General features: G+C 39.0%; 1 protein-coding gene across 2 annotated transcripts; it reads left to right on the forward strand.

Moving 5' to 3' along the window:
• Positions 1 to 1,709: 1,709 nt before the first annotated feature.
• On the forward strand, positions 1,710 to 25,943 carry TRUB1 (TruB pseudouridine synthase family member 1). Of its 2 annotated transcripts, XM_059661519.1 has the most exons (8): positions 1,710 to 1,997; positions 5,063 to 5,161; positions 8,615 to 8,670; positions 13,999 to 14,080; positions 18,693 to 18,765; positions 19,505 to 19,644; positions 22,318 to 22,374; positions 23,134 to 25,943. In XM_059661519.1, the coding sequence occupies exons 1-8, from the start codon at positions 1,742 to 1,744 to the stop codon at positions 23,391 to 23,393; spliced, it is 1,023 nt and encodes a 340-aa protein (XP_059517502.1). In that variant the 5' UTR covers positions 1,710 to 1,741; the 3' UTR covers positions 23,394 to 25,943. The 2 variants fall into 2 exon arrangements, with proteins under 2 accessions (XP_059517502.1, XP_059517503.1); XM_059661520.1 differs by lacking the exon at positions 22,318 to 22,374.
• Positions 25,944 to 26,483: the final 540 nt, after the last annotated feature.

Raw genomic sequence — 26,483 nt, forward strand, 5'->3', positions numbered from 1 at the left:
TACGGGAGCTTACTGATGTCTAGACACTGGGTAAAGGCTCTGTAATCTCCACGTCATCATTGTTCAAGTCTGCTTTAAACTTCCTCATGCAGCCCCTGGCTCTCTGCTTCTAAGCCAAGGGGAGAAATCTTTGCTGAAGCTAGAGGGTGCTTGCTCCCTCGGGGGCAGCCATCCCATCTGAAGTCACGCCCCCTTCCTGGAAACTCTTGAAGTTGGCTCAGGTATCCACTAACCCTGGGACCTGACGATCTTTCACTTTCTCTGTCCTTGTTCTTGAAATAATTCTCTTCTCTTCTGGCCTCTCCCCACTGCCCCTTGGCCCAGGCATAATGTTTTCGCTTAGCGTAGGCTTTTATAATAGACCACAAGAGTGAGTGACTCCTTTTAGGAATTTCAGCTTCTTTCCACCCTGCAAAAACTCCCGAGAGATTTTTTTTTTCCGGCCTTTCTTTTTTGTGGTATGATTTGCATAACATAAAATTGTCCCATTTTAGTGTACGGTTTCGTGGCTTTAAGTACATTTGCATTGTTGTGCACCCCAAAGGTTTAATGGAGGTCTGATTGAAATGGGGGGATGGTGAAAACAGAGGAAGAAACAAACAGTTTTTAAAACATTATTCTTTCATGTCTTTGTGGCACTTCAAATGGAGTACCCTAACAGGGGAATCTGAGAAGCTAAGAGGCATCCTTAGGATGTTAGATATTAATAATGTGCAAGAGGAGGAGGAGGGGTGCCTGTAAGGAAACTTGGGGAAACAACGAAGGAAAACCTTATCTGCCTGACATCACTCACAATATGACTTAATGCATCTGGAGCAGAAGTAAAAGGAAGAACTGTTCTCGGCTCTGCCGTGCGCCGGGACCAGAACCATGGCCCTGAATTGGGTTGGGGAGCGCCTATCTCCCAGGGGCCTCAGACAGAAAGGAAAGTTCCATTTTACGAACTACAATAATGCCGTTTGATGCCTAAGCAGCGTGTTACAAAGGGATGCAATCCACAGAAGACTTAGAATTTAAAATCTTGGAATTATTAAGAATTACACTTAATGACTTTGCAGGGGTTGCGGGAGAGTGCCTGAGGGGTGTCAAAATAGCCCACGTGATTTAGCACGGGCTGGGCCGAGGCGTTTCTTTCGGGGGTTGGAGGACTCTGTATCCATTTATTCGTTTCCAAATAATTCCTCACGTGCCTGCCCTGTGTGAGGCACCGAGGAACCATACGGCAGGGAACAGGTGAATAGAGTTCACATTCAGGTGTATTTTAATTCTAAAGCCGCGAATCCAAGGGCACAATAAACTGAATGAAGCAGTGAACCTAGGGAGCCACGGTTTTTCACAAGCCGCAGCAAAAGTCAGGATTTTAAGTTTTCTATTCTTAGGTGCTGGGTCTTAGTTAAGGGCAACGGGCAGGTGGGATGTGAAGACATTTCCCGCCGAAAATATACACAGACTTGGTGTTTGGGTTCGACAGCTTAGCTCTTGCGATTAAAAATGACACCTACGGCACCGCACTAACATTCTCTAAGAAGCAAACGAGATTATAGGAGAAAAACCACTTACTCCATCACAGCCCTCAGAAGGCACAGCCGCCTCTCAGCCAGCGCAGGAAGGCCATGGACTACAATTCCCAGAAGCCCTTGCGACCCACCCACTCGGCAGCACAGCTTCGGAGTCGGGCGCGCTCCTTGTTGCGTCATCCGGGTGCGACTGCCGATACAAAACAGACCAGGGCTACAAAAGCATGGCCTCTGCTGAGGCGGCGGCGTGGTCATCGTCGTCGTCTTTGGAAACAGACTCAGCCCTGGTCCCTGAAACTGCAGGAACCGCTGCAGCCGCGGCGGTCGCGGCCGCGGCCAGGATGGGACCCGGAGCCAGGGTCTCCAAGGCCGCTTTGGCCACGAAGCTGCTGTCCCTGAGCGGCGTGTTCGCCGTGCACAAGCCCAAAGGGCCCACTTCAGCCGAGCTGCTGAATCGGCTGAAGGAGAAGCTGCTGGCAGGTACTGCAGCCCGGGTGGGGGCCAGGCGGAGCGCGGGAGCCACAGAGAGCGCACTGGCGTCTTGCGCGTTCAAGGCTCAAGAGATGAAAGGAAAGGGAGAAGGTTCGCTGCGTTAGGTCTGGACAGACATCTGGGGCATCTCGGGCTTGCACTCGAACGCCTGTAGCCTAGTTGGCAGTTGTCTCTCTCAAGGGAACGAAACACAACACGACAAAGCCCACGCGTACACAAATACACCCCGGCACGTGGCCATGCAGACCCATTTGCTGTAACCTGACCCTGGAGGAGCCTTCGGTTCGGGTCACGTCGGTGAACGCCACCCAAAGGAAGCACTGACCCCATACCTCCCAAGTTGCATTGAAGATAATGTTGGAAATGCAGACACGTGTTACTTTGGTTAACCAAGGTTTTAATGCAGAGGTTTTCACATAGCGGGCAGAAGAAGTACTTAGAATCCCTTGTACAAGTACAGATTCCTAATCCCTGCCCTCCCAGAGCTTGTCATTCTAAGGATTGGGGTATTTTTAGGAAACTGTATTTTTAAACGATTGCTCCAGGTAATTCTGGTGTCAGTAGTCTAGGGGCCACATTTTGGGAACACTAACGATAACTTGGTCACTTCTGTAGGAGCATTCTTTTTGTTTGCTTTGTCATATGCGCATTTGAAAAGCCTAAAGGTTCTCTCAGTTCATCTGCCTAGTAGTTCATTTCAAACAGTGGCATCAAGGAACCTTAGCTGTTTATTGGACACCTTCAATAAACCCGATCTGTGTTAGCCTGTAGGGCTGTGAAGATGAAAGTTACTGTCATCCCTTAACTGAGCTGGTAGCCTCGTAACTTCTGCAGCCTTTGGTGGTAAAACGATTTCGCTAGATATGTGAGGCCCTCCAGACTTTGGTCCTGGCTTGTCTTTTCATTCAACCAGTGCAGGAACTAACTGTCTTACGTCGTTTCGTATCCCCTGGCAGACTTCACGCTTTTGTTTAAATGCAAAAACAAATTATCCTGCTAAGAATTGTTCATTGAAACATACACTTACAGATTTAAATGTTTATTGGCAATAGGTACCCTCTTGCAGATGTTTAATTCCAGTTTTATATCGACTCCTTCTTTTGTTAAACTGTCCTTATACTTTTGTTACCTGTAGGGATGGGTGACAAAGGAGATGTTGAAAGAAGGAATTGCATCAAGGGCAAGCTTTGTGGAGTTGTTTCCTTTCAGCAGAATTGCTGCATTCATTTGGCCCGACTTGTTAGCTAAACTTGAAGGCTTTTTTTGACCCTCAAGGTAATGAATACCATTCTTTTTCTTTGACAGAATTCTGATAGGATCAAAGTCATATCCTGGCTTTCTGGTTAATCTGCCTCCGAGAACTGAAGTTTCTTCTTGAAACATGGTTAAAACTGATGTGTCAGGGCATTGCTGGATGTGTCAGTGGCTTCTGCCGGAAGCTACTCACTCAGATATAGACATTGTCATTGCTACTCTCCATTTCTGTATTGCTTGTGATTGGCCTCTTCTGTATTTATATTAGCTAGATATAGACCAAAGCTTCCCAAAAGCACTTCTGACTGGCTGTTGTAATTACCTGGGACGGTTCTTAAAGAGACAGATTTCAGGGCACCATAATCTAATGCCAGCCGGTTTGACAACCCCAATCAGTGATCATGACCTCTGTGTATTAGCATTCCTTGCCTTTCCTTACATTGATTCATGTCACCCTAAAATCCCTGCTCTTCTTTGTCTGTTTGACTCCTTCAAGGCCTGAACATCACAATTTTAGGCTAGAAAAGACCGTACTAAATATTCATCCATGAAGGGTACCAGTGGGGTGAACCAAACCCCAGTATAGTAGAGTGGTATGTCTTCAAACTTGAAAGGTGAATTTGGACACAAAAGGAAGACAGTAAATTTATAGGCCTTTCTACTCCAAGGAATGTCAAGCTGAAAAGAGAAAGAGTTCCCCAAAAGGCTTCTATAAACTCATGGATGAGCGATCCCTAACAGGTTGTAAGTGAAAGGAGAAGAGTCGGAAGCCTAGGTCAGGCCTTACAGGTTTATATGAAAGCAGACAGCCATGCCCTTCCAAGCGTGGTGGTGTCGTACTCAGGGAGTAGCACTAAGACTGTGTCCCAGAAGCCACGGTTCTGTCTCAATAGGGTGATAATTATGTGGTAAGGCTGAGCAACCGAGCACAGTTTTTTTTGGCTTCTCCACTATTGCTTTGTTTTGGCCCTTTTCCTCCCCCCTCCTACCCCCCTACCTTTTTATTTTCTTTTGCCATGTCTTCTATCTTCTTGGTGTCAATGGTGATAAGGAAGGTTTGGCTGGCTTAGGTGGTGTGGATCAATACAGCTGTTCCTGCTCCTCTCCTTTCTTACTTGAAGTCCAGGAGCCAGTATTCTTTCAATATATTCTTATATGCCATGATAATAACTACCTACAGGTAGAGTGCTTTGCCATTTCCAAAGCACTTTCAGATAACATTATTTCAATTTATCTTTACAAGAGAATATGAGATAGACCAGGTGGGCATCCTCTTTTTTGTTGTTGTTGCTCTTTTTATTTATTTTTCTTTTGGAATCTTCTTTTTTTTATATATATTTTTATTGATTTTTTTTTTTTTTTTTTTTTTTTTAGAGAGAGAGAGGAAGGAAGAAGGAGAGAGAGAGAGAAACATTGGTCGGCTGCCTCCTGTATGCCCCCCACCTGGGATTGAACCCTGGGGAACTGGCCTCCTTTTGGTACATGGCACAACGCCCAACCAACTGAACTACACCTGCCAGGACTACCCACTTTCAAAAAAATATTAATTTTTTCCTGATGAGAAAATGAATCCCAGTTTCTAGATCACTAACTTGGGAATACCATAATTTCTGTAATTTAGGGAGTACCTATACATTTTTAAACCTGATTTTTTGCTAGTAATGTTGTCATAATCTAAATATGTTAAGTTTATAAAACACTTTTTATTTGTTTTAAATACTCCTTCTACCCTCACCCTCCCATGTTTGTGAAGACGCGGCTTCATCTGCTTTGGTCTTTCTTCCCATTTACTCTCCTAGAAGCTGGAATGCCTTCTGCAGAATTAACCAAGAGGAAAAGGCAGACCTTGAAAATCGGGCACGGAGGGACTCTCGACAGTGCAGCCAGAGGAGTTCTGGGTAAGAGATGTGAATGGAAGTTTAATATAACTGTCACTTAGTAAGAAATACATATTGACCGAGAACAGATAAGATAGAGATAAGACAAAGCCATGCCATTTTCAGTCCCTTTTGGCATATTTCAGATCGACTGGCCTTCCCAGATTCAGCTGAAATGCTGTCTCCCACATGGGCAGCCTGCCCACTTGCTTCTCTGTGCTGCTGACGTAAAACTTCATTCTGGTCTTTGTTTCTGTTGACTCCCTGGGCTGAGAACAGGTCTTTTTATTTCTGTACCTACACAACAGACACCACAGAAATCGGAATATGATTTTTTTGATCGATTGAATGGGGGAAAGTTGAGTACAATTTTTGTCCAGTAAACTGTCCCTTGAATGAAAGCTGCATGGTTGGCTGAGGTTTCAACTCCAGGTAATTTTTCTACATACCACTTCTGGATTAATCTTCCTAAAATTCTACTTTCACCAGTCACCGGACTTCTACGGACCTTGGTTTACTTGGGTACAAAATGAGAGGGTTAAGCTGGGTACCTCTAAGATGCCTTCTCGTTTCACATGTCTTTATTCTGGATGACTGACCTAGCGGAGAAATCAGTTCGGCCTTTTAGCCAGGCCAAAGCCTAACATGCAGCCTGCTCCCAAGACCCCCTGCACTCTGACTGATAAACCCACTGTGCCCGTCCTTGCATTTTTAGAATATGCTCCTCTCTTCTCTGTGTTCAAATCCTGTACCTCCCTGTTTGAAATGCTTGAATGAAGTGTTCTCTGGCCCTGTCAGCCATTTACAGTGCAACTTCCTTTACCTCCTACAGCAGTGGTTCTCTCTCTGTTCATTTTGACATCTTACCTAATAATAGACAAACGTGTAAATTAACCGTCCCTCCACCAGCCAATCAGGAGAGTATGCAAATTAATCCAACAAAGATGGTGGTTAATTTGCATATGTAGGGGCAAAGCACAGAGCAAAGACTGAAGGCTCCATTGGGAGCCGCGAAGACTGAAGGCTCTTTCCGGAGCAAAGGCCTGGGTCCCGGGTGCCAGAGGAAAACTGGTGCCGGCAGCCAGGGGAAGGGAAGGCCTATTGCACGAATCTCTTCATGCAACGGGCCTCTAGTTTAATCATATTCTGTGATATTGTTATTTAGTGTCATTCACTCATTAATTCAGGCAACTTTTTTCGGGGGGCACTTGTGAATTCCCTTGTCTGCGTTTTATTTTCCCAATAAGATTATAAGCTTTTTCAAAGTCCGAAAATGTGCTATTCCATTTGAAGTCTTCTTCTTGGGACCGTGCGCATAGTAGCTGCTTAAGAAATACTGTTTGGAGAGTCTTGACTGGAACAAATTGCATTGAGTCTTTGTTATTATTATACAAAGTTTTTGCCTCAGCAGGAGCAGCTACCATCTGAAGAGTGCTATGTTCCTCAGAGCATATCGGAGGCAGACAGTTGTTATCTTAGTCCTGAAACTAATATTACTCTTATCATGGATGCTTAAAGGGGGTTGAGATAGACTTTATGAAGGAGTTGGGATCTGAGCTGGGTTCCCAAGTGGACTTTGAATACTTGGCTTAGGAGTTGGTACTGTAGGCTTTGGGACCCTATTGAGGATTGTTGGGGTAGGGGGAGGCTTTGTAGTGTACAGTATAGGTTTTCAGAAATGGCAGGAATAGGTAGAGGAGTGGGTAAGATGTAGGAGTCAGGTTTGCAGTGGTTTAGGCCATTGGTTGGCAAACCGCGGCTCATGAGCCACATGTGGCTCTTTGGCCCCTTGAGTGTGGCTCTTCCACAAAATACCATGTGCGGGCGCACACGTACAGTGCGATTGAAACTTCGTGGCCCATGTGCAGAAGTTGGTTTTCGGCCTGGGTGAGTCTATTTTGAAGAAGTGGCATTAGAAGAAGTGGGGGTATGTTCGCTGAGGTCGATCCCTCAGATTGAGGATGTTTTTAGCAAAGGCCAGTTTAGGAGTACCCTAATTAAGTTAATAACAATGTACCTACCTATATAGTTTAAGTTTAAAAAATTTGGCTCTCAAAAGAAATTTCAATCGTTGTACTGTTGATATTTGGCTCTGTTGACTAATGAGTTTGCCGACGACTGGTTTAGGCAGATTTAGGCTGGTGGCAGGCAGTGGGAAGAAAGCCTGGATGAGGAAGGTGGGAGGGAGGATGAAAAGGAACAGCTCTGCTCTTAGCCAGCCTGGTTTGAATTTTAACTCCATCTCATACTAGTTGTGAGATGCCGGGCAAAGTTCTTAGTCTATATTTCAACTTCCTTATCTATAAAACAGGGACAGTTGATTACCTTTTAGGGTTGTTATAAGGATTAAATGAGCTAATGAATGGAAAACATTTAAAGTGGAATTTGATAAATGGTAAACTCAACGAGTGGTATGCTATAAATATTCATGATAACTCAGCTTGCCGATAATTTCTCCTTGTTACTTCTTGTTATTCTGAATTGTGGTGGTTATATTGTGTTCTTTTACAAAATTGTATCCATTGATGAGAAATATTTCAATTTTTATGAACATTTACTCACTGTTCAGTGAAGAAATGATTATATCCTGTGATGCTCGACTAGTGAAATGTGTTATCATGTGGATAAATAATGTTTGCCAGTGAAGAGTCAGGTGGGCCATTGTCGTACTTTATGGTCTATGTGAGCATACCTTCTCCAGACTCATTTACCACGTGTTCTTCTTTGCGTTGGGTTGATTTGTTAATGATTCTGTTTTCCTGATTGTATAAAGCTGGGCAGTAATCATCTTTAAATGGTTCATTAGCTATGATGATAGCTTTTGCTTTGTTTAATAATGAACTCTGTCAAAAGACTATCGTACCATGGCTAATTGTACCATGTATTTTTCATTGATGCCCGTATAAAATTCCAGTGAATCCTTTAAGATTTTTCTAAGACTTGTTATTATGTAAATGACCTGGTTGAGGTTCCTACCATATTTTACACTTTGAGAAAGAAAAAAACCTCTCTCTCTGTCTCTCTCTCTCTCTCTCTTTCCCAACACTCCCCCACCCCCCCCCAACATTCCCTCTTCAGAATTTCTTAGCTGCATGACAAGTTCAATGGGTTGGAGCAGGGGTCCTCAAACTTTTTAAACAGGGGGCCAGTTCACTGTCCCTCAGACTGTTGGAGGGCCGGACTATAGTTTAAAAAAAAACTATGAACAAATTCCTATGCACACTGCACATATCTTATTTTGAAGTAAAAAAACAAAACGGGAACAAATACAATATTTGTATTTGCATGTGGCCTGCGGGCCGTAGTTTGAGGACCCCTGGGTTGGAGTATTGGAAGTCCTCAATTTATGCTAAATATATGCTCTTCCCGACTTTATGTTAAATATGCCAGGAAGTTATGACCAGGATATGTAGGTATTTTAAAAACCTACTTTTCATAATAGAGTGTCCTAATATTTCTTTCTTTGATTTGTAGTGATTGGAATTGGAAGGGGAACAAAAATGTTGACCAGTATGTTGTCAGGGTCCAAGGTAAGAATACTAAAATAGTTTTGTTTTTCTTTCTACCTTGAATATTTTCCTCAATGACCATGTGTTGGATTTTATCGAGTAAAAAATAAACTATACAAATTGCATGAGCGAGTGGCGATCCTGAGTATTCATCACAGTGTCTACAGTCATACCAGAGAATTAAAAATATCGAGACTACAAATTGGAAATCCAAGATTGAAAAACAAATTTGATTCATAAGAGCAAAAACTCTGCTGTGCCCAGCCCATATTTTTAAAAAATCATATCTATTTTTTTATATAATTATATTTCTTAGATGCAAGGGAACTTATAGATCATAAATTCCATTGGCAGATTTAATAAACTTTGGAATTTTTATAGAAACAGTACCATTTTGTAAAAGGTGCACTTTTCAACAAACACATGCTTTGTTCAGTGGTTGCAAACGTTTGCTGAAGAGAAGAATGTGGCTTCTTTAAGATGCTAAGTTACATCATTTCACCTGTTAGAGTAGCCTTGACTTTTTTGAGTCTCTTGAAAGGAGGGAGAGGAGGGACTGTGCACTATTGGGGGAGGCCTGAAACCTGTGGGCTGCGTCAGGCCTTCAGTGAGGAACCCTCAGGAGGAAACAGCGGGGTGAAGGAGAGTGAAACGAGATGTCAAAGTGGTTAACCTTTCTGGGCCTCTCAGGTTTTCCTCGGAAAAATGATTTGATCCTCTCTAGGGCCTCTTCCAGTTCTAAGAGATAATAACCTCTGTATTCGATTAGCTACTAGGGGATAATATTCTGGGCTAGGGACCAGTGAAAATGCCTATGGGAGGACAGTTAGTAGGCCCTTAGGTGGAGAAGAATTTCAGCAAGTTGCTGGACTAAGGTTTTTGTTTTAAAACCCTTTCTCTGAATGGGATATAAATAGTTGGTAAAGTGATTTTTGTCTAAATTGTTTTGTCTAATTTGTGTGTTTTTTTAAAGGTGGTAAAAGACTGTTTAAAATTGTTTTTTAGTTCATTGCAGACCGATTGATGACTTTTGTAAAATGTAATTAAAATGTTACAGCATTGTCACCTTGCTGAATAAATTTCTAAACGCCTTCATTTTCTGAAATTAATCTTGTCATGGACATTGGATCTTGGACCACACTTTGAGTGGCAATGGTCGAAGTTAGCTTTTCTTAAAATAAAAAGCCCTGGAGAGTGTAATGCCTTTGACATTACATTTTAGTTACCAACTGTCATAAAACCTGTCTCTTTCCGTTGAAATGGATCTTAACGCCTTAGATAAACGGAAGAATTCAGTGTTGCTCGCTCTGCAATCTTGAGAATGTAGGTGTGGAAAAGACACAGAATATAAACATTGTTTTAGAATGCAGGAGTTCAACTGTTTTACAGTAAATATGTACACTATGCTTAAGTAGTGACACACAGAGCTTAGAATCTGTTTCTGATAAATGTGTGTGTGTGTTTTTTGCCAGTCGCTTAATATTTGTTTATTAATATTAACTCTAAAGTATAAGCAGTAGTAATTTTGATATAGAATAATGGATGATTTTTATTTTTTTTATATGATTTGGTATTTTCCAAAATCTTTACAATAAACAAGTGACTTTTATAATAACAAAAAAAGATATATTTACATTAAGGAATTTGTTTGGGTTTTCCCCAGATAAAATATTTTGAGTTCATTGGAATATTTATTATCTACCCTCAACCACAAGTATGCAAAACACATTATATGTTATGGAAAGGTTTTCCATGTAGATTCCAGGCATATTTCCAGAAATATGATGACTGGAAATGTAAATACATTGTTGGCTCTGGTTAAGCTTTATTTGTCACAAACCATTTTGGTATTAAAGTAGGAAAGCTGAATGTCATACAGCGAAGTCACTAATCCTCAGTAATTTAAATGGAAAATCCCAGGTGCCTCTCCTCACAGGAACCTAGTTCTTGGGTGCGTCGCATTTCAAAAGTAGGATTATTGTCTCATTAGCTGTTTGTATTTTTATACTTTGAGTTTTAGATTGTGTATGTGCTGAAATATTAAATCATTCGAATTTTTAACTTTGTTGAAGATTATATTTTTCTCAAAAGCAGTTAAAAACTGTTCATGCATTTTAAAAAATAGATTTCGGAAGGAATCTTAGAGATCCTCATATTCAGGGGCTTTCAAAACTTTTTTTTTTTTTAATTTTGTTTCATTGCTTAAAGTATTACAAAGAGTATTATATATGTCTCCTCTTTTTTTCTCCCCTTGACCAAGACCCAGAGTGAGTAAGAAATTCATTTGACATCATGACCTTATATACACATACATGTATAAAATTTTTATTAAACAACTTTAACTGGATATAAGGCTGTTCCCATATCTATGTGGTAGTAACTGTAGGCAAAGCCAGCATTTCCTCAGGAGGCAGCTTTTATCTCCTCCAACAGCTGAACAAGTGTGATTGTTGGGGTATACACACTTTTCCACCCTGGATGTGCTCAAGGACAGTAATGTACCCCAAGTATACAGTAGCATTTTTAGGGTAACCAGCCAGTGTCAACCCTGAACGTGACTTGAATAATGCTCCTGTGAAGCGCAGCCGGCTCTCTAAGATCTAGGCATGCCTCACCACTTAATCAACTTGGTCCAGTTTGTACCTTTTCTTTACCCTCTTGTTAATATGCATGTATTTCATTAGCACTATACTGAAAGTTTTGAAGGGCTTACACTTAGGAAATGTTCAAAAGCACTCCTTTTTTAATGAAGGCATTCAAAGCCACATGTTTTTGGTTTGGTAGTGTTTTTTTAAGTGTTCTTCCTCATTCTAAATAATATCCCTTTGTTTGTGAAACTTTGAATCACAGGCTTTCAAATTCAAACTTCAGAAAAAGCAGTGCCTCGTTGAGATGGAAATAATTATGTACACTCTGTAACACAAACATATTCCTTTCTTCTGATGAGTTCAGAAGCCGACTTGTTTTTAAAGTTGTCTAGTGGGGTTCAGGGAGCTGGAGGATGAGTGAAGTAGAGAATAGAGTGATATTAGTATCCGCAAGGAACCATGAATTCCAAAGAGCACACGGTTCAATGGAAACTTTAAAATTCTACAGGTCCTCCATTTGTTTTATTGTAGTGGAATTATGCTGTAATGAATTCATTCATAGAATTCACACTTTCCAGATATACATCATGGAGCATAAACAACTCTAAAACCCTGTCTCGGTGTAGAAGGCCAGTGAAAAGTACTTTAGACCCCATAGCACAGAATGGCGGGATTGTGTATACACATTCCCAGATAGTTTTTCTCCTGCCCCATAACTTCTTGGTGGTGAGGCTTTGTTTCAGCTCAAGGCATAACTGTCTGGGTGGGTTTTTCTAAGTCAGTGGTTCTCAACCTTCTGGCCCTTTAAATACAGTTCCTCATGTTGTGACCCAACCCTAAAATTATTTTTGTTGCTACTTCATAACTGTAATGTTGCTACTGTTATGAATCGTCATGTAAATATCTGATATGCAGGATGGTCTTAGGTGACCCCTGTGAAAGGGTCGTTCGACCGCCAAAGGGGTCGCGACCCACAGGTTGAATACCGCTGCATAAGAGAATAGCACAAATATGAAATATACTTCCTGATTGCATTGTGTTTTTCTTATTCAACTAGACAGATTATTAAGACAAAAATCAGAAAGCATTGTGTTGCTTTACTGTTTCTTATGGGAACTCACTGTAACCAGATGAGTCACTCTAACCACTGTTATTGTGAATCATTTTACCTTTTCTTTTTTTTAAAATATAGTAACAATAATAGTATTTTTTTTATTTTTTTTTTTTATTGCTTACCAGGGCCAGGTACTGTTGTTCTAAACTCTGCTTCTTTTCAGGAGGTTCTGTTGTTATCCCTATTTTGAGATCATGGGAATGAGGCTGTAATAGGAAAGACTACTTTAGCATACATTATGGATTGTGGTGGAGTGAGGATTCGAACCTTTGAGTCCGTGCTCTTCCCACTCCACCCTACTGTACTTCTCCCTGTTTTATGCTTCATCAAGGTTGATTGTTCCAAAATAGAGAAGCAGAAGTGGGGCATTTCAGCTGATGAGACTGAAGGTTTAGTTACAAGAAACTCATTTTTGTCAAAATTAATAAAAATATAAAAGTCAGTTCAAATGCATTAGAACATTTCTTCCGTGTTGTATTTGTAAAAATAAATCTGAACTGTATAATAGAAGATTATTTCATAGAGGGGCACAAGGCTGATATAAACTGTCTGCTTGCTTATGAGGATTTGAAGTTTAATATTTTTTTCATTTGTGTCTGGTCCATTTACTAACATAATAAGCTTGTTAATAAACTATATTTGAGCTTCCTGTTTTAAAAATTGCTCACATAGCCCTGGCCGGTGTTGCTCAGTTGGTTGGAACATCGGCCTGTACACTGAAAGGTTGCTGGGAGGCAACCGATTGATGTTTCCCTCTCACATTGATGCTTCTCACTCTCTCTCTCTCTCTCTCTCTCTCTCTCTCTCTCTCTCTCTCCCTCTCTCTCCCTCTCTCTCCCTCTCTCTCCCTCTCTGTTCCTCTTCTTCCCATCCTCCCTCCCTTCCTCCTCCCTTCCCCTCTCAAGTCAATAAGCATGTCCTAGGATGAGGATTTAAAAAAAAAAAATTGCTCACATAGCTACAGATTTTGCTCAATGGGAATTACCTACCTTGCATTTTTCTCACTATTCTATGTGATGCTCCAATTAACATTTGAATTTGACCAAATGAGAGACATATAAAGACTATGTAGTCCATTGTGCCCTAAAATGAGTAGTAAAACAGTCCTCAGTTAACTAAGAATGATCTAATTCTTTCCTCGTGAATAATGACCATTTCTTAGAAGTGACCTTTGGTAAAATTGTTGACTCTTGTGATGGCCATGTACAGGTATATTATACCATTCTCATTAGTATATATGGAAATTTTCCTTCCCAACCAAAACTAGTTTTAGAAATCTGTGTGCAATAATAGACCATTTAGTGGCCAGGGAGAGGTCAATGGGTGAAAAAGGGTGACATATGTAATACTTTAAGCAATAAAGAACTTAAATTAAAAAAATAGGCCATTTATAAGCCACAGTTATTGATAAAATCAGGTTTTTCTTTGTCATGTTGTCTGGTGTGGGAAGTTTGCTGTTGTTCTCCAACTTACACACGTACTTCCCACATATCAGAAACTAATAAAACACTTGCAGTCTATTATTTTTTTGCCTTTATTTTGTATCAAGCTGGTCGTATTAGTGAAATTCTGTATGACTTTCGGGACATGCATGACAGTTTTCTTTACCGTTGTGGCCTGTGTTTCTCCCTGTGTCTCTTCCTCTAGAGGTATATTGCCATTGGAGAGCTGGGGAAAGCTACCGACACACTGGATTCTACGGGAAAAGTAACAGAAGAAAAACCTTACGGTATGGTTTTCTAAATTCATCTAAAGTACTCTTTTTTAACATCTAGAAAAATTTTTTGTGAATTCAGAATTCTCTAACTTGATACTGCCAGTGATTTTAGTTTCCAGTACATTTTTTAAAAAAATGATTAGAAATGGTATATTACATTGTTCATTTGGTATGAGTTTAATAAAGATTTATTATAATTCTTTTTCTATAATCAGTTTTTATAATGTTCAGAATTCTTGCAAATAATGTCCTTTCTGAAAAACACTTGTTGCCAGGATTTAGGACATTTTTCTTAGTAAATGAGAAACAAAGCAGAGAGGCTCTCCTGTTAGATGCTACCTGTGTCTTGCAATTGTTTGTTTTATTTGTTTGTTTATTTTACAGTTACTTCTTAGCTGTTGAGATAAATGCACCATGTTTAGTGCTTTAAAACTAGTCCTGTCTCTCTGCTTTTGGAGTACATAGAAAGATACGACAAAGGGGAAGCTATTTCTCTGGAAATAAAGCATAACTCACTGAGCCCAGCTTAATTTTTCTACTATTCCTTTTTTTCTTTACTACTTTAAGAAAGGATAGATAAATGAAATGGTTTCCTAGCAACTGTCCCAGTTCTCATGCTATTTATAATGCAGCAGTTTTGTACAGTCAGTTCACCTACGTTATTATGTCACCAATTGTGAGTTACATGTAGGCTTTCTGGGGTGTGATTTTTTGCCTGTGTTTAATGTTATCACTCCTTAATTTGCCTAAAGGCAATCCAGCACCTGGCTTCTCTGTACTTTGGTGTTGGGTGTCCTCGCTGTATATTTCCTATTACCCCAGTACTGAGACCAATCTCTTCCTCATTCATTTTATCTAAATTTTCCAATTTACTGGTATAAAGTTGTTTATATTTTTTATGATTTTTTAATTTGGAAATAATATCAAACTTAAAGAAAAGTTGCAAAAATAGAGCCATAGTTTTTTTTTAGTTTTCAGCATACCGATGTTTTACTTCTTAATAGCATTATTCTGATGCTGTTATAATTGGATTTTTTAAATTTTAAATTTCTGATACGTCATTGCTAGAATATGGAAATGGAGTTGATTTTTGTATAATGGTCTTTTATCCTTCAACCTTGCTAAACTCGCTTATTAACTCTGGTCACGTTTGTGTAGATTTCTTATTAGAGTGGGTGTAAAGTAGACAGTTTCTCAGGTCTAGATTAGCCTTACTCCTGAGACAGGCTTTTCTAGGGTCTTGATTGAGTGCCTTGGGTGTTCACCCGAGTTTCTTCATTCCGGATGGTTGGAATTCATACATCTTTCAGCCTTGTGGGAGCTTTGGTACCAGTTCTTTGGTTAATTTTGTGGCAGCTTGTGCTGTATATATGTGCAGCTTGGAAGTTAGCCAAGTCTCAGCTGGAGCCCTATAGACATCGGTGTAGTTCTCTCCAACTCCAGCTGCTGCTGCTTCCCAAGGTCTGGTTTCTGGTGGCGAGATCCCAGTGCTTTGTTTGGGATCTCCCTCCCCGCACCACCGTTCAGAAAGCTCCTCCAAGCTGGAGCAAGTGATGGTGGGCCTGGCCTTGCTTCCTTCCCTTCTCTCAGGGAGGGCAGTGCGTGCTGCCTGTGCTCTGATGTTGCAAAGCAGCTGTTTATTATAGTTTCTTCCAGTTTAACAGCTGCTTATGGGGGCAGCGCTCTGTCGTGGTCGAGTATTGTTTTGAACTCTGTCATGTCATTTTTTACTTCCTAGTTCAATTAAGCACCATCATCCTGTAAATTCACAGAAAGAGGCACTACATTTTAAGCAAGTAACAACGTGTAACGTGATCTTGCATAAATTAATTTTATGCGAATGAAGCTTTAAAAATTAATTTCAAATTAATACTGTCACATTGATGATTTATTAATTTGCTAGACAAAGAATAATTACTCACACCCTGCGGCTCTTGTATCATACCCATCTCTTCTGCCAAGTGGACTTCTCTGGGCTCCTTATTGGCTCTCCTTGCTTTGGCGGTTTTATTCTCCATTCCTTCTTAAATCCTATGGAGGTAGAGTCTTTATTTTATGTCATAGGGACAATTATTATTATTTGGATTCCAGCTGCTGCTGCTTCCCAAGGTCTGATTTCTGTTCGGTGACAGTGCTCTGTTGTAGATATAGCCAGCATACTTACTACATACTCGTTTAGTAGTGAATATAATTTTTATTTATAATATTTATTATATTCACTTTTATGCTAAAATATTATATTCACTTTTATTGTAAAATAACTTTGCATAGGCTTTCTGTCGGTGATTCAAACATTAGATGAATGATTGGCCTAGGTCACTTTTAATTCCCCTTAGACCTTGAGATCTATTATTCCACAGCAAATTAAATGCAGCAAGACTATCTTGAGTGCCGTTGCAGTTGTGTACATTATATGAGAAGAAAAGCTGTTTTTGCCTTTAAGGAGCTTAGAATTTCATTATCGAGATAATACCTGTGTGTGTGTGTGTGTGTGTGTGTGTGTGTGTGTACAGTTTAAAATCGTGTATGAGTAATTGCAGAATAAACAACACAACCCATAAATGCCTGGGATGTTAAGTCAGAGAATGACACGCGGCAGAAGTAGAATGGGAAGGAGCACCTCTTGTCATCGTGTGTGGGGGATGCCAGTAAAAGAGCCGTCCAAACAGGACAAAGGAGGACACATTAGCAGGAACGTCAGTGAAGAGACCAGCCCAGCAGTAAAAGCTGTTTGGTCTTCTTTTTAAAGATGTGTTGCTAAGTTATGAACTGTTGCAATGTTATCAACAATGGCATTTCTTTCTGCTATTGCCAGCATGGCGTCTAGAGTTGGATGTTTTGCAAAACTAAGGTGCCACCAGTAATTAGGCTTTAATGTTGCAGTAGAGTAAAATTTTAATGGAAAAATCCTCATTCGTATCATGAGCTACGTCTGTTTGAAAAACAGGGTGAACAGAATAGCCTTCCGAGGTCTGCCTTTTTGGAGCAGCTAGGTGTTGGAGAAATTCTTTCCAGTTCTGTAGCTCGTCTCTGTTTGAGTCTATAGTAGATTCTGGTCCTTGGTTCCTTTTGAGCTTGGAAGGATCAAGGTCACAGTGAGGTTAAGACTGTCTTGCTGTGTTGGTATTGAATCTTGCTCTTTTTTAATTTTTATTCTGGTGTTAGAACAGTAATTCAAAGTGGATTAATTATTTTTTGTTAATATTGTTTAAATAAAATAAAATATAACAAGTATATTCCAGGAAAAAAACTTAGATTTCCTATAAAGTGAAAACAAAGCACTGTAATTTCTTTCCATTATCTATGACCTAAGTTATAGAATACTTCTATAATTTAGTGTGTTATTGACTGTGAAATATGTAAGAATGAAAATCCCAAATACTGAGTTTCAGTAATAATTTTCAGTTGTAGAAATGTACATTAATAGTGCTTCATTTTATTTGGAAATATCAAACAAGTTGAAAATATGACTAAGTGATATATTTATTTTTTAAATTTAGAGTTATTTATTTTTAAATTTATCTTTATTGTTGAAAGTATTACAGATGTCCTGTCCTCCCCTCCCCACCATTGACCCTCTCCATCCTGACCCCCTCCTCCCCAGGCCTTCCCCACACTATTGTCTGTGTCCATGGGTTATGCATATATGCCTATAAGTTCTTTGGTATATTGAAAGCTTTTTTTATGTCTTCATTCAGATTTTCTAAAATCGTTGTTTAAAAAATGCTTAGTAATCATGCTAAGAGTCTTTGGTATGTATATTTTCTTTTTGCCCTGGCTTATTTTTGAGGCAAAAGTGAGACTCCTGATTGAGAGTGTTCACTCAGGGGGAAGGTGGGGGTAAGGGGAGAGATCAACCAAAGGACTTGTATGCATGCATATAAGCCTAACCAATGGACACAGACACCAGGAAGGTGAGGTCATGAGTGGGGGGTGGGGGGGCAATGGGCGGGATAAGGACACATATGTAATACCTTAATCAATAAAGAAAAAATAAAAAGAACAGAAGTTGCAAGAGCAATGAAGGGGGGAAAGAAGACTGATAAATACAGCTTTGCTGGGGAACAGAATTCAGTGTGAGTGTATAAAATGTGTATCACGCCATAGAACTGCTTTGAAATCTATTCAGTACAATTTTTAAATGTTTCATACTTGATCATCTTCAATTCTGCATTAAGTTACTTATAATATTTGATGCCTGGAGAAACGTAGAAGATAACTTACGGATTTTTTTCCTGCTTTCTGACCACCTCGTTTTTGGTCACTGCAGGGCCATTTCTGTAGCTAATGCAACATTTCCTAAGTTCCTCTAAAGGCCATAGTAAGAACCAACTAAATATGTTTATATGATTAAATCATTTTTATTGGAGAAAATAAATGGAAGCAAAGGAAATTTGGTTTTAATATTAGACAGTATAAGACTTTCTTCCCCTTTTACCTCATGAATGTGTAATTTATTCATTTTAACAAGGTAGAATTTGCTAATAAAACATACACTATAGTATATGCTTTCGTCTGAAAAAATTGTAATGAATTTTCAGACCTTTTGGCGCTGTGCAAATAGCACATGTACTTCTGTGGTTGTCTTAGTGTCACTCTTTTTGTTGTTGTTCACTTTTGGCAGATCAAATAACACAAGAAGATATTGAAGGCATTTTACAGAAATTTACTGGGAATATAATGCAGGTACCTCCCCTGTAAGTTCAGTTATTAAACTTGAGTAAATGTTTAGCTTTATTTTTCAATGGTTGACATCACTTTAATTTAAAAAACAATTTTGCTTTTTTAAAATGTATGGTGAGACAGGTTTTAAATTTGGCATAGCAAATGATAATTTTGCCTCCAAGGTAAAGACTGAAACATTTCAGCAGGTGACGAATGAACATTGTTTTGGATCTTATTGTTGAAATAAATTAAACATATTTGTATTCACAAGAACTGTTTTAGAACTTTCTTCTCTGTGATTGTTCCAAGGATTTTGTAGTCTAATGAAATTTTATCTCACATGGCTAAGATCTGTTAAGTAGATTACTTGCTTATTTGTTTTTCAGGAACATTTTGATAACTTTTATGTGAAAATGAATATTATTGGAATGGAAATTGTTTCAAGGGAATATAGCCGAGATCCTTGTGACCAGAGGCCTTGTGCCCTTCACCCAGGATGAGGTCTAATGAGGACATGACCAGACCACCACCCCCAGGAAGATGGTTAGAGGATAGAATTGACAAGATGGCTCATTGGGCGCCAGACTGAGTCCTGTTTGTCTCAAAGATATTTACGAGCTTTACTCCTGACACCCTTGTGGAGTAGATTAGAAGAAATAACCAGTTCATTTTTCTTAGAAGGACTTGCAATTTAAAGGGCGGCTAGCCATCCTCTCCATGCTGTAATCTGGAATTAAATTCTGTCATTTTTTCTTAATTCTTCTTTGTAAGCTATTCTGCATTAAAGAAAGATGGACAGAGACTTTCCACTTTGATGAAGCGAGGGGAAGTAGTAGAAGCAAAACCTGCCAGGCCAGTTACTGTGTACAGTCTCTCCCTTCAAAAATTCCAGCCACCATTTTTCACACTAGGTAAGACAGAGAAATTCAAAATCATTTGTATGTACGTGTGCCTTTATTTTGTGTTCGGCTACTTTTGTGTGATTTTAATGGATCCCTAGGATATTGGAGACTTTTAAAATTCAAATTTATGGAAGGTTAGGATTTGTTAATACCCTTTGATAACACATTTAATGAGGATACCTACAGCTGGAGGTTCAGAAATACCTTTCTAGCCCTAACCAGTTTGGCTCAGTGGATAGAGCGTCGGCCTGCAGACTGAAGGGTCCCAGGTTTGATTCCAGTCAAGGGCATGTACCTTGGTTGTGAGCACATCCCCAGTAGGGGGTGTACAGGGGGCAGCTGATTGATGTTTCTCTCTCATCGATGCTTTTAACTCTCTATCCCTCTCCCTTCCGCTCTGTAAAAAAATCAATAAAATATATTTAAACAACAAAAAAAATACATTTCTAAATGGGGTTTTTTATATATTGCATTATACTATCCTATATAATAAAGAGGTAGTATGCAAATTGGCCGTCATACCCTCACACAAGATGGCCGCCCCCAAGTGGTCAAAGATGGCCACCACAAGATCACCAGCAGGGGAGGGCAGTTGGGGGTGACCAGGCCTGCAGGGGAGGGCAGTTGGGGGCAACTAGGCCTTCAGGGGAGGGCAGTTGGGGGTGACCGGGCCGGCAGGGAAGCAGTTAGACGTCGATCAGGCTGGCAGGGGAGTGGTTAGGGGGTGATCAGGCTGGCAGGCAGAAGCGGTTAGGGGCAATCAGGCAGGTAGGCAGGCGAGCAGTTGGGAGCCAGCAGTCCTGGATTGTGAGAAGGATGTCCGACTGCCGATTTAGGCCTGATCCCTGGGATCGGGCCTAAACCGGCAGTCAGACATCCCCCGAGGGGTCCCAGATTGGAGAGGGTGCATGCTGGGCTGAGGGACAACCCTCCTCCCCAGTGCATGAATTTCGTGCACCAGGCCTCTAGTCTTTCTATAAAGTTGTAAGTAACATACCTTAGATCTCTATGGAGAAGAGTAGGTGAGTATATATTTTCAAAATTTAATGTTTTAGAATTTATCTTATGGATACTTGTTCCCCCATTTGGGCTGGTCTCTGATAGAGTACCTTCAGTATAAAATCCACACTAATTTGTCCTCTTAAAACAAAGCATTTTTAGCTTTAGAACAAGACATCTAGGAATGGTGTATTTTTTTCACCTCCTTTGTTACCTGCAAGTAACTGTTAAAGATAATGGAACTAATGCATGAGGCAGAACTGCATTATTGGACACAGGGTACATTTTGATTCAGGATATCAATTTGAAGTTATCTAATAAATTTAAAAACCAAAAAGTTTGTTTTGCTTGTTTGGAAATTTTATGATCTCCTAGTTGCAGAAAGTAGTCGCTAAAGCCCTGAACATACAATAGCTATAGTTTGGGATTCTTAAGCTTCCTTGCATTGATCCTACTCTTAATTTCATGGTGCATACCAAATAGGATTCCTTTAATTTCCCAAAACTTTTTTTCCTGAGCTTTGTTGCTTTAACGTGTTATCCATCAGAGTATGGTTTTTGTACAATTGAAAAAAGAAGTCACTCCTTTTCTTTAGTTTCCTGATTTTAAAATGTTTGACAAATAATGAGAAAAACACAGTCACAGATATTTTGTTCCATTCCATGAAAATGCAGCAGCTGGGTTGGCACAGGAGATATTATCTATGAAAGTAAGAAAAACTCAAATTTTTCCGATGGCATTGAAGCTGTAAATGCTTCAGTCTGTCCACTGGAGGTTGTGATAGGCCAAAAGCGTTGTCTTTGCACCAAAGCCAAAAATAGTGCATGAATGTTGACCCACTTACATCTGATCTAGTGCTCATTTTTTATCTCAGCTCTGGTCCCCACCCTTGAGCTAATGGGAAAAAATAAAGAATTAAACTCTCTAGGTAGTGAGTTCTGATTATTTCCCTTAAATGGCTTTATTTGTATGATATTACTAGAAGCAGCTGGAATACAGCATTTCTTGTGGATAAATAAAGATAATCCAGAGCCCTACTCTTAACCAATAAACTTGTGTTATGCCGTGTTAAGAAGATGTTTAAATATGCATTTAGTTTTAGAACATTGTGTAATTTTAGTTATTTTATGATTTCTTTAGGAATATTTCCAAGAAAACACTTAAGAATGCTGAGCTCCCATGTAGTATATTACCCCAAACGTAATCCCAAAAAAGGATTTTGTTTATTTGTTGTAATTGTTGAGAGTACAAATCTGAAACTATTTAAAAAATCTACAGCTGATGATAGCAAAGCTGAGATGTCTAACCATTTCAAACCTATTAAATGAACAAGGGGTAGAAATCTGAAAATATTTTTTTAAATCTTCAGCTCATGATCGCAAAGATGAGATTTTTACTTAAAACCTATTAAATGAACAAGGCTGAAGCATTAAGGTGGTATGACTTGCCAGTTAATTTAAAATGTGTTCATGAGTTTCTGCTGTTTGCTTTTTCCACGCTCTGACTTTTCAATCTCACAAACACATACGCTGCTGGATGAATAATTTATGTTTTAGCACATAAATATTTTATCACCCGATTGTTTGCATAGTGCATTTTTACATTTGTTTAGAGGCATCTTTTCTATGTAAAGTGGATTTCATAGGAGGTTAGCAATTTACCATGTCATTGTTAACATTCCAGATGTTGAGTGTGGAGGAGGTTTTTATATCAGAAGCTTGGTCAGTGACATTGGCAAAGGTAAGCATAAATGTATTATGAATTATCGTCTAGAGAGTAATACCCCTTTTTTGATGAGAAGAGGGAATTTCCTGTTTGTCATATCTTTGAGTACTGGCCTTATGATCTGCGCTCTCGCTGCCTCCAGTTTCGGAAGCATTCGAGGTTTATGGCACACGATTATCAGCATCGGCAGCTGCAGCGAAACATTTGTAATGAGAGAAGGGCGGGGGGGGGGGGGGGGACAGAACATGACGATGGGAACAATGAATGGGAGGACCAACATTTTTTTCAAGCACAAAATATTTGAACCCAAAGCAGGGAGGAGAGAAAAAAAAGATGTATCCTTCCACAAGTTATTTTCATTGGTACAAGTCAAGTGTTTTAAAAACTGGAAGCGACAGTCTTCCAAAGAGCCAGGAAGTGGCAGTCCTGGCTCCAGTGTTTGCTGGCAGTTGTGACACTGGACAGGTCATATTACTTCATCTGCCAAGCGAGAGTAATAGTTACCTCATGGGGTTGCCTCGTGGGTCAAATGAGAAAAGGGTGTGTAAGCTCCTTGTGGACTTTAAAGCCGTTTATAAGGTGAGTTATTAAATACTATTTTGCTATCTAATCATTTCTTAATCCCAGGGTTCTTGGTTCTTGTGTTGGATTATTGCAGCTTTACCTTTGGTGTGGTTTTGAGAGGTTTGCGTCAAGGTCTCTCATTTGAAAGCAGAGCCTGCGATAGGTGAATGACTTGTCCTGTGGGTTTCCTTCCACCTTCTGTTGCTGCAGAGCTCTCTTCCTGTGCCAACGTGCTGGAACTGACCCGGACCAAGCAGGGGCCTTTCACGCTGGACGAGCACGCCCTTCCCGAAGACAAATGGACCATTGATGACATTGCGCAGTCTCTGGAGCATTGCTCATCTCTCCTCCCAGCAGAGCTGGCGCTTAAGAAACCAAAGCCCGAGGACTCTCAGGAGCACGGTTTGAGCTGTGAATATATAACTCTGAATGAGACAAAGGGAGAAGACGGTGAAATTAAGACATGTTAAGATTGGCATGGGTCCTGATTTCTTGGTTGGCATTTGAATCCCGTGTACACAATGACAAGCTACGGCCAAAGGACAGTTTTTCCCTTTTTTTTCTTTTTTTTTTGGCATGAAAGAAAAATGTCCATCATTTACAGTTTCGAGAGGGTACAGTGTTTTCTGCTATCCAGGATAAGGAGCCTTGCAGTTGTTCAGCTCTTTGTCGTACCATGGAATGTTCTGGAATATTATTATGTGGTTAGATTGGATTCAGGAAAATCAGCTTTCTGATTTTGATCTTGCTTCAAAGTCTTTTCCTGTGAAAAAGCTGAACACATTTTCTAATCAAAGAAAAATGACATAAGAGCTACATGTTTCTTTGTCATCACAAAAGTTAATGTAAATTAATGTCACTTTGACTTTATTTTGGCTCTCTGGTGACTCTGTTGTATTGAAATTCTTACACAATGTTAGAAAAGGCTGTTATTTAACTATTTTTATGTTTTGGAGAGTTTGCCATTGTTAAGAACATTTCTTTGATAAGGATGCATTATTTGGTAATAGCCATGTTTGTTTAGGTCTTGAACATTAATAAACTTTTAAAATAAATGTTTATAATTATACCAAATTATTGCTGCTACCACTTAAGGGATGTCAGTATAGGACTAAATGTTTAAATTGGCCTCTACCATTAGTACACAGGATAGCCCAGTGGCTTATATTTTGGGAACTATGAGATCTTTTTCTGATCTTTTTAACAGTTGACCACCCTGTACTATGTTAGTAAATAGCAGTTTTTAAAAAGTAAGCTAAAGAATGTATCTTAAATTAAAACTGTTTTTATTCTTTAGTAGTTATTCACACCTTTGAAGGGTATTGTTTTTTTAATTTGCTTTCAAATGATTTTTATAGCCTTAGAGATAGTCACCGTGCATTTCCAGCTATCTCTTTTGTTCTAAATATTTAAAAAGTTATTCTCAAACATTCTAATAGCTTATTGATGTCTGGCCAGTGTTGCTCAGTGGTTGAGCATCAATCTATGAACCAGAAGGACGTGGTTCAATTCCCCACCAGGATACGAGCCCAGGTTGCAGGCTCAGTCCCCTGTGTGGGGCGTGCAGGAGGCAGCCAATCAATGATTCTCTGTCATCATTGATGTTTCTATCTCTCTCTCCCTTCCTCTCTGAAATCAATAAAAAAATATTTTTAAAAAAAGACAAGTAGCCTACTGAAAATTTTCTCCCCCTTGTTAACATAATTTTGAAAGCGAAGTCACATTACAAAATAGCAAATTTTCTATGTAATGAGAGTTTCTTATTTTTGTTATGGAAGAACAATATATTATGCAGCCAGTCTGTAGAAATTAGAAATGTTTAAGTCCTGCTTCATTTATTCAAGAAGTATAGTTTCAAAAAGAGGAATCATTAAAAATTTTCGTAACATAAGAGTGTCTTGATTTTTATGGATTGCATTTCTTTTAAGGTAGTTGCCTACTTGCAACCTTTAACTTGAAAATTTTCAGTATGAAAACTAACATGATTTTCTTTATGGCTAACCTATTAGAAACTCAATATAAAAATGTATATGCTTCAGGAGAGTATTTTCATCACATTAGCCACATATTTTAAGTGAAAATACTAAAAGTAATTCCTAGTATGACACAGAGCATTATAAGGAAAAGAGTTTGATATCTCAAGGTATTAACCTAAAATGCCAAACACACAGAGTTATAAATTCAAAGTTTACAGTTTTACTTATTCCTATCTAGTGCCTTGCAGATTGTTAACCAAAAGTGGCAATGGCTGCTCGTCTGTTGGAATGTGTTCACACACTGCAGTGAAGGTCCCAATTGAGGAATAAGGTCCCTGTTGAGGAACATATACAGGGGCATTTCTGTTCTACATCTCAAAAATTGACATGTATGATTTACTAATGGAGAAGAGTAGAGATTATCTGAATAGGCAAGTGACTTTTAAATAGTAACGATCTTTTTCTTTTATATTGAAAACATTGATGAAAATTGTGCCAAATGGGAAAATTCCCCATAATCCTCACCATCCCTGTGCACTGACTTCAGAGCTTTAATTTTGTATTAATATTTTCCCTTTTGTTTGCATAATTACAATCTTAAAGTACCTATTTCTTTTTAATTGGCTGGGGTTTTTTTTACTTCATTTTATTGGATATGTAATTAGTTTTGATCATTATTATTTTAATCATATGACTTCATATTCAGTTTATTTAAACTATTTTCTATTACTGAACACTTAAGTTATTTTTTATTTTATTAGGATAAATTCCTGGGAGTGGGATTAGTAAGTGGGATAATATGAACAATTTTACCATTCTTAAATTGTTTGCCGTATTGCTTTCCCAAAGAGATGTAACATTTAAGTGTCGCCATTTCAATATTATCAGTTCACTAAAAGTTTACAGCTTTTTAGGTGGGGGTTTGATGTGTTGCTGCTAATTTAGTAAGTCTAAGAGAGAGTTTAAAATTGCTCTAATTTGCTTTTATGTGGCTTTTCGTGTACCTTGTTCATTTTTATAAATAAATGTCTTATGGTTTCTTTATACATTTGTATGAGTTATTTATGTAGGTAATACTTGGTAGAAGTATTTTCATGGCCTTTGTGTTGTTTTTTTAATTTTATTTTCATGTTTCAATTTTTGCTATATAATTTAAATAATTCTTCAGATTTTATAGTTCTCATATTTATGAGTATGAATAGCTAAAATTTATTTAAACTTTAAAATAGTATTCATAGCTCCTTTAAGCAGCTGAAACTGATCAAGATGATCTTAACATTTTAAGGCTCATCCAAAAACAAATTAGTTTTCTCCCAAGAGTCTACTATTTAAGTACCAACTTTATTTTTCATTTTAGTCAAATTGTTAAATACGTGTTTCTTACATAGTTCTAGGCCTAGAAACTAGGAAGTGACTTCCTTTGTGTCTGAGACTACCAGAATTTCTAAACTGTCATTCAGGGCCTTTACGAATTAATTACAATCTTAGTTGTTTTCATCTTACCTGCTTTTAGGATGCCTGCCTCTTCCTTCCATGCAGTTTAGAACTGAAACAATTTATATTTCCTCTGAATTTATTTTTCCT

This window comes from Myotis daubentonii, chromosome 13, assembly GCF_963259705.1.
Source record: "Myotis daubentonii chromosome 13, mMyoDau2.1, whole genome shotgun sequence".
NCBI classification, from domain to species: domain Eukaryota; kingdom Metazoa; phylum Chordata; class Mammalia; order Chiroptera; family Vespertilionidae; genus Myotis; species Myotis daubentonii.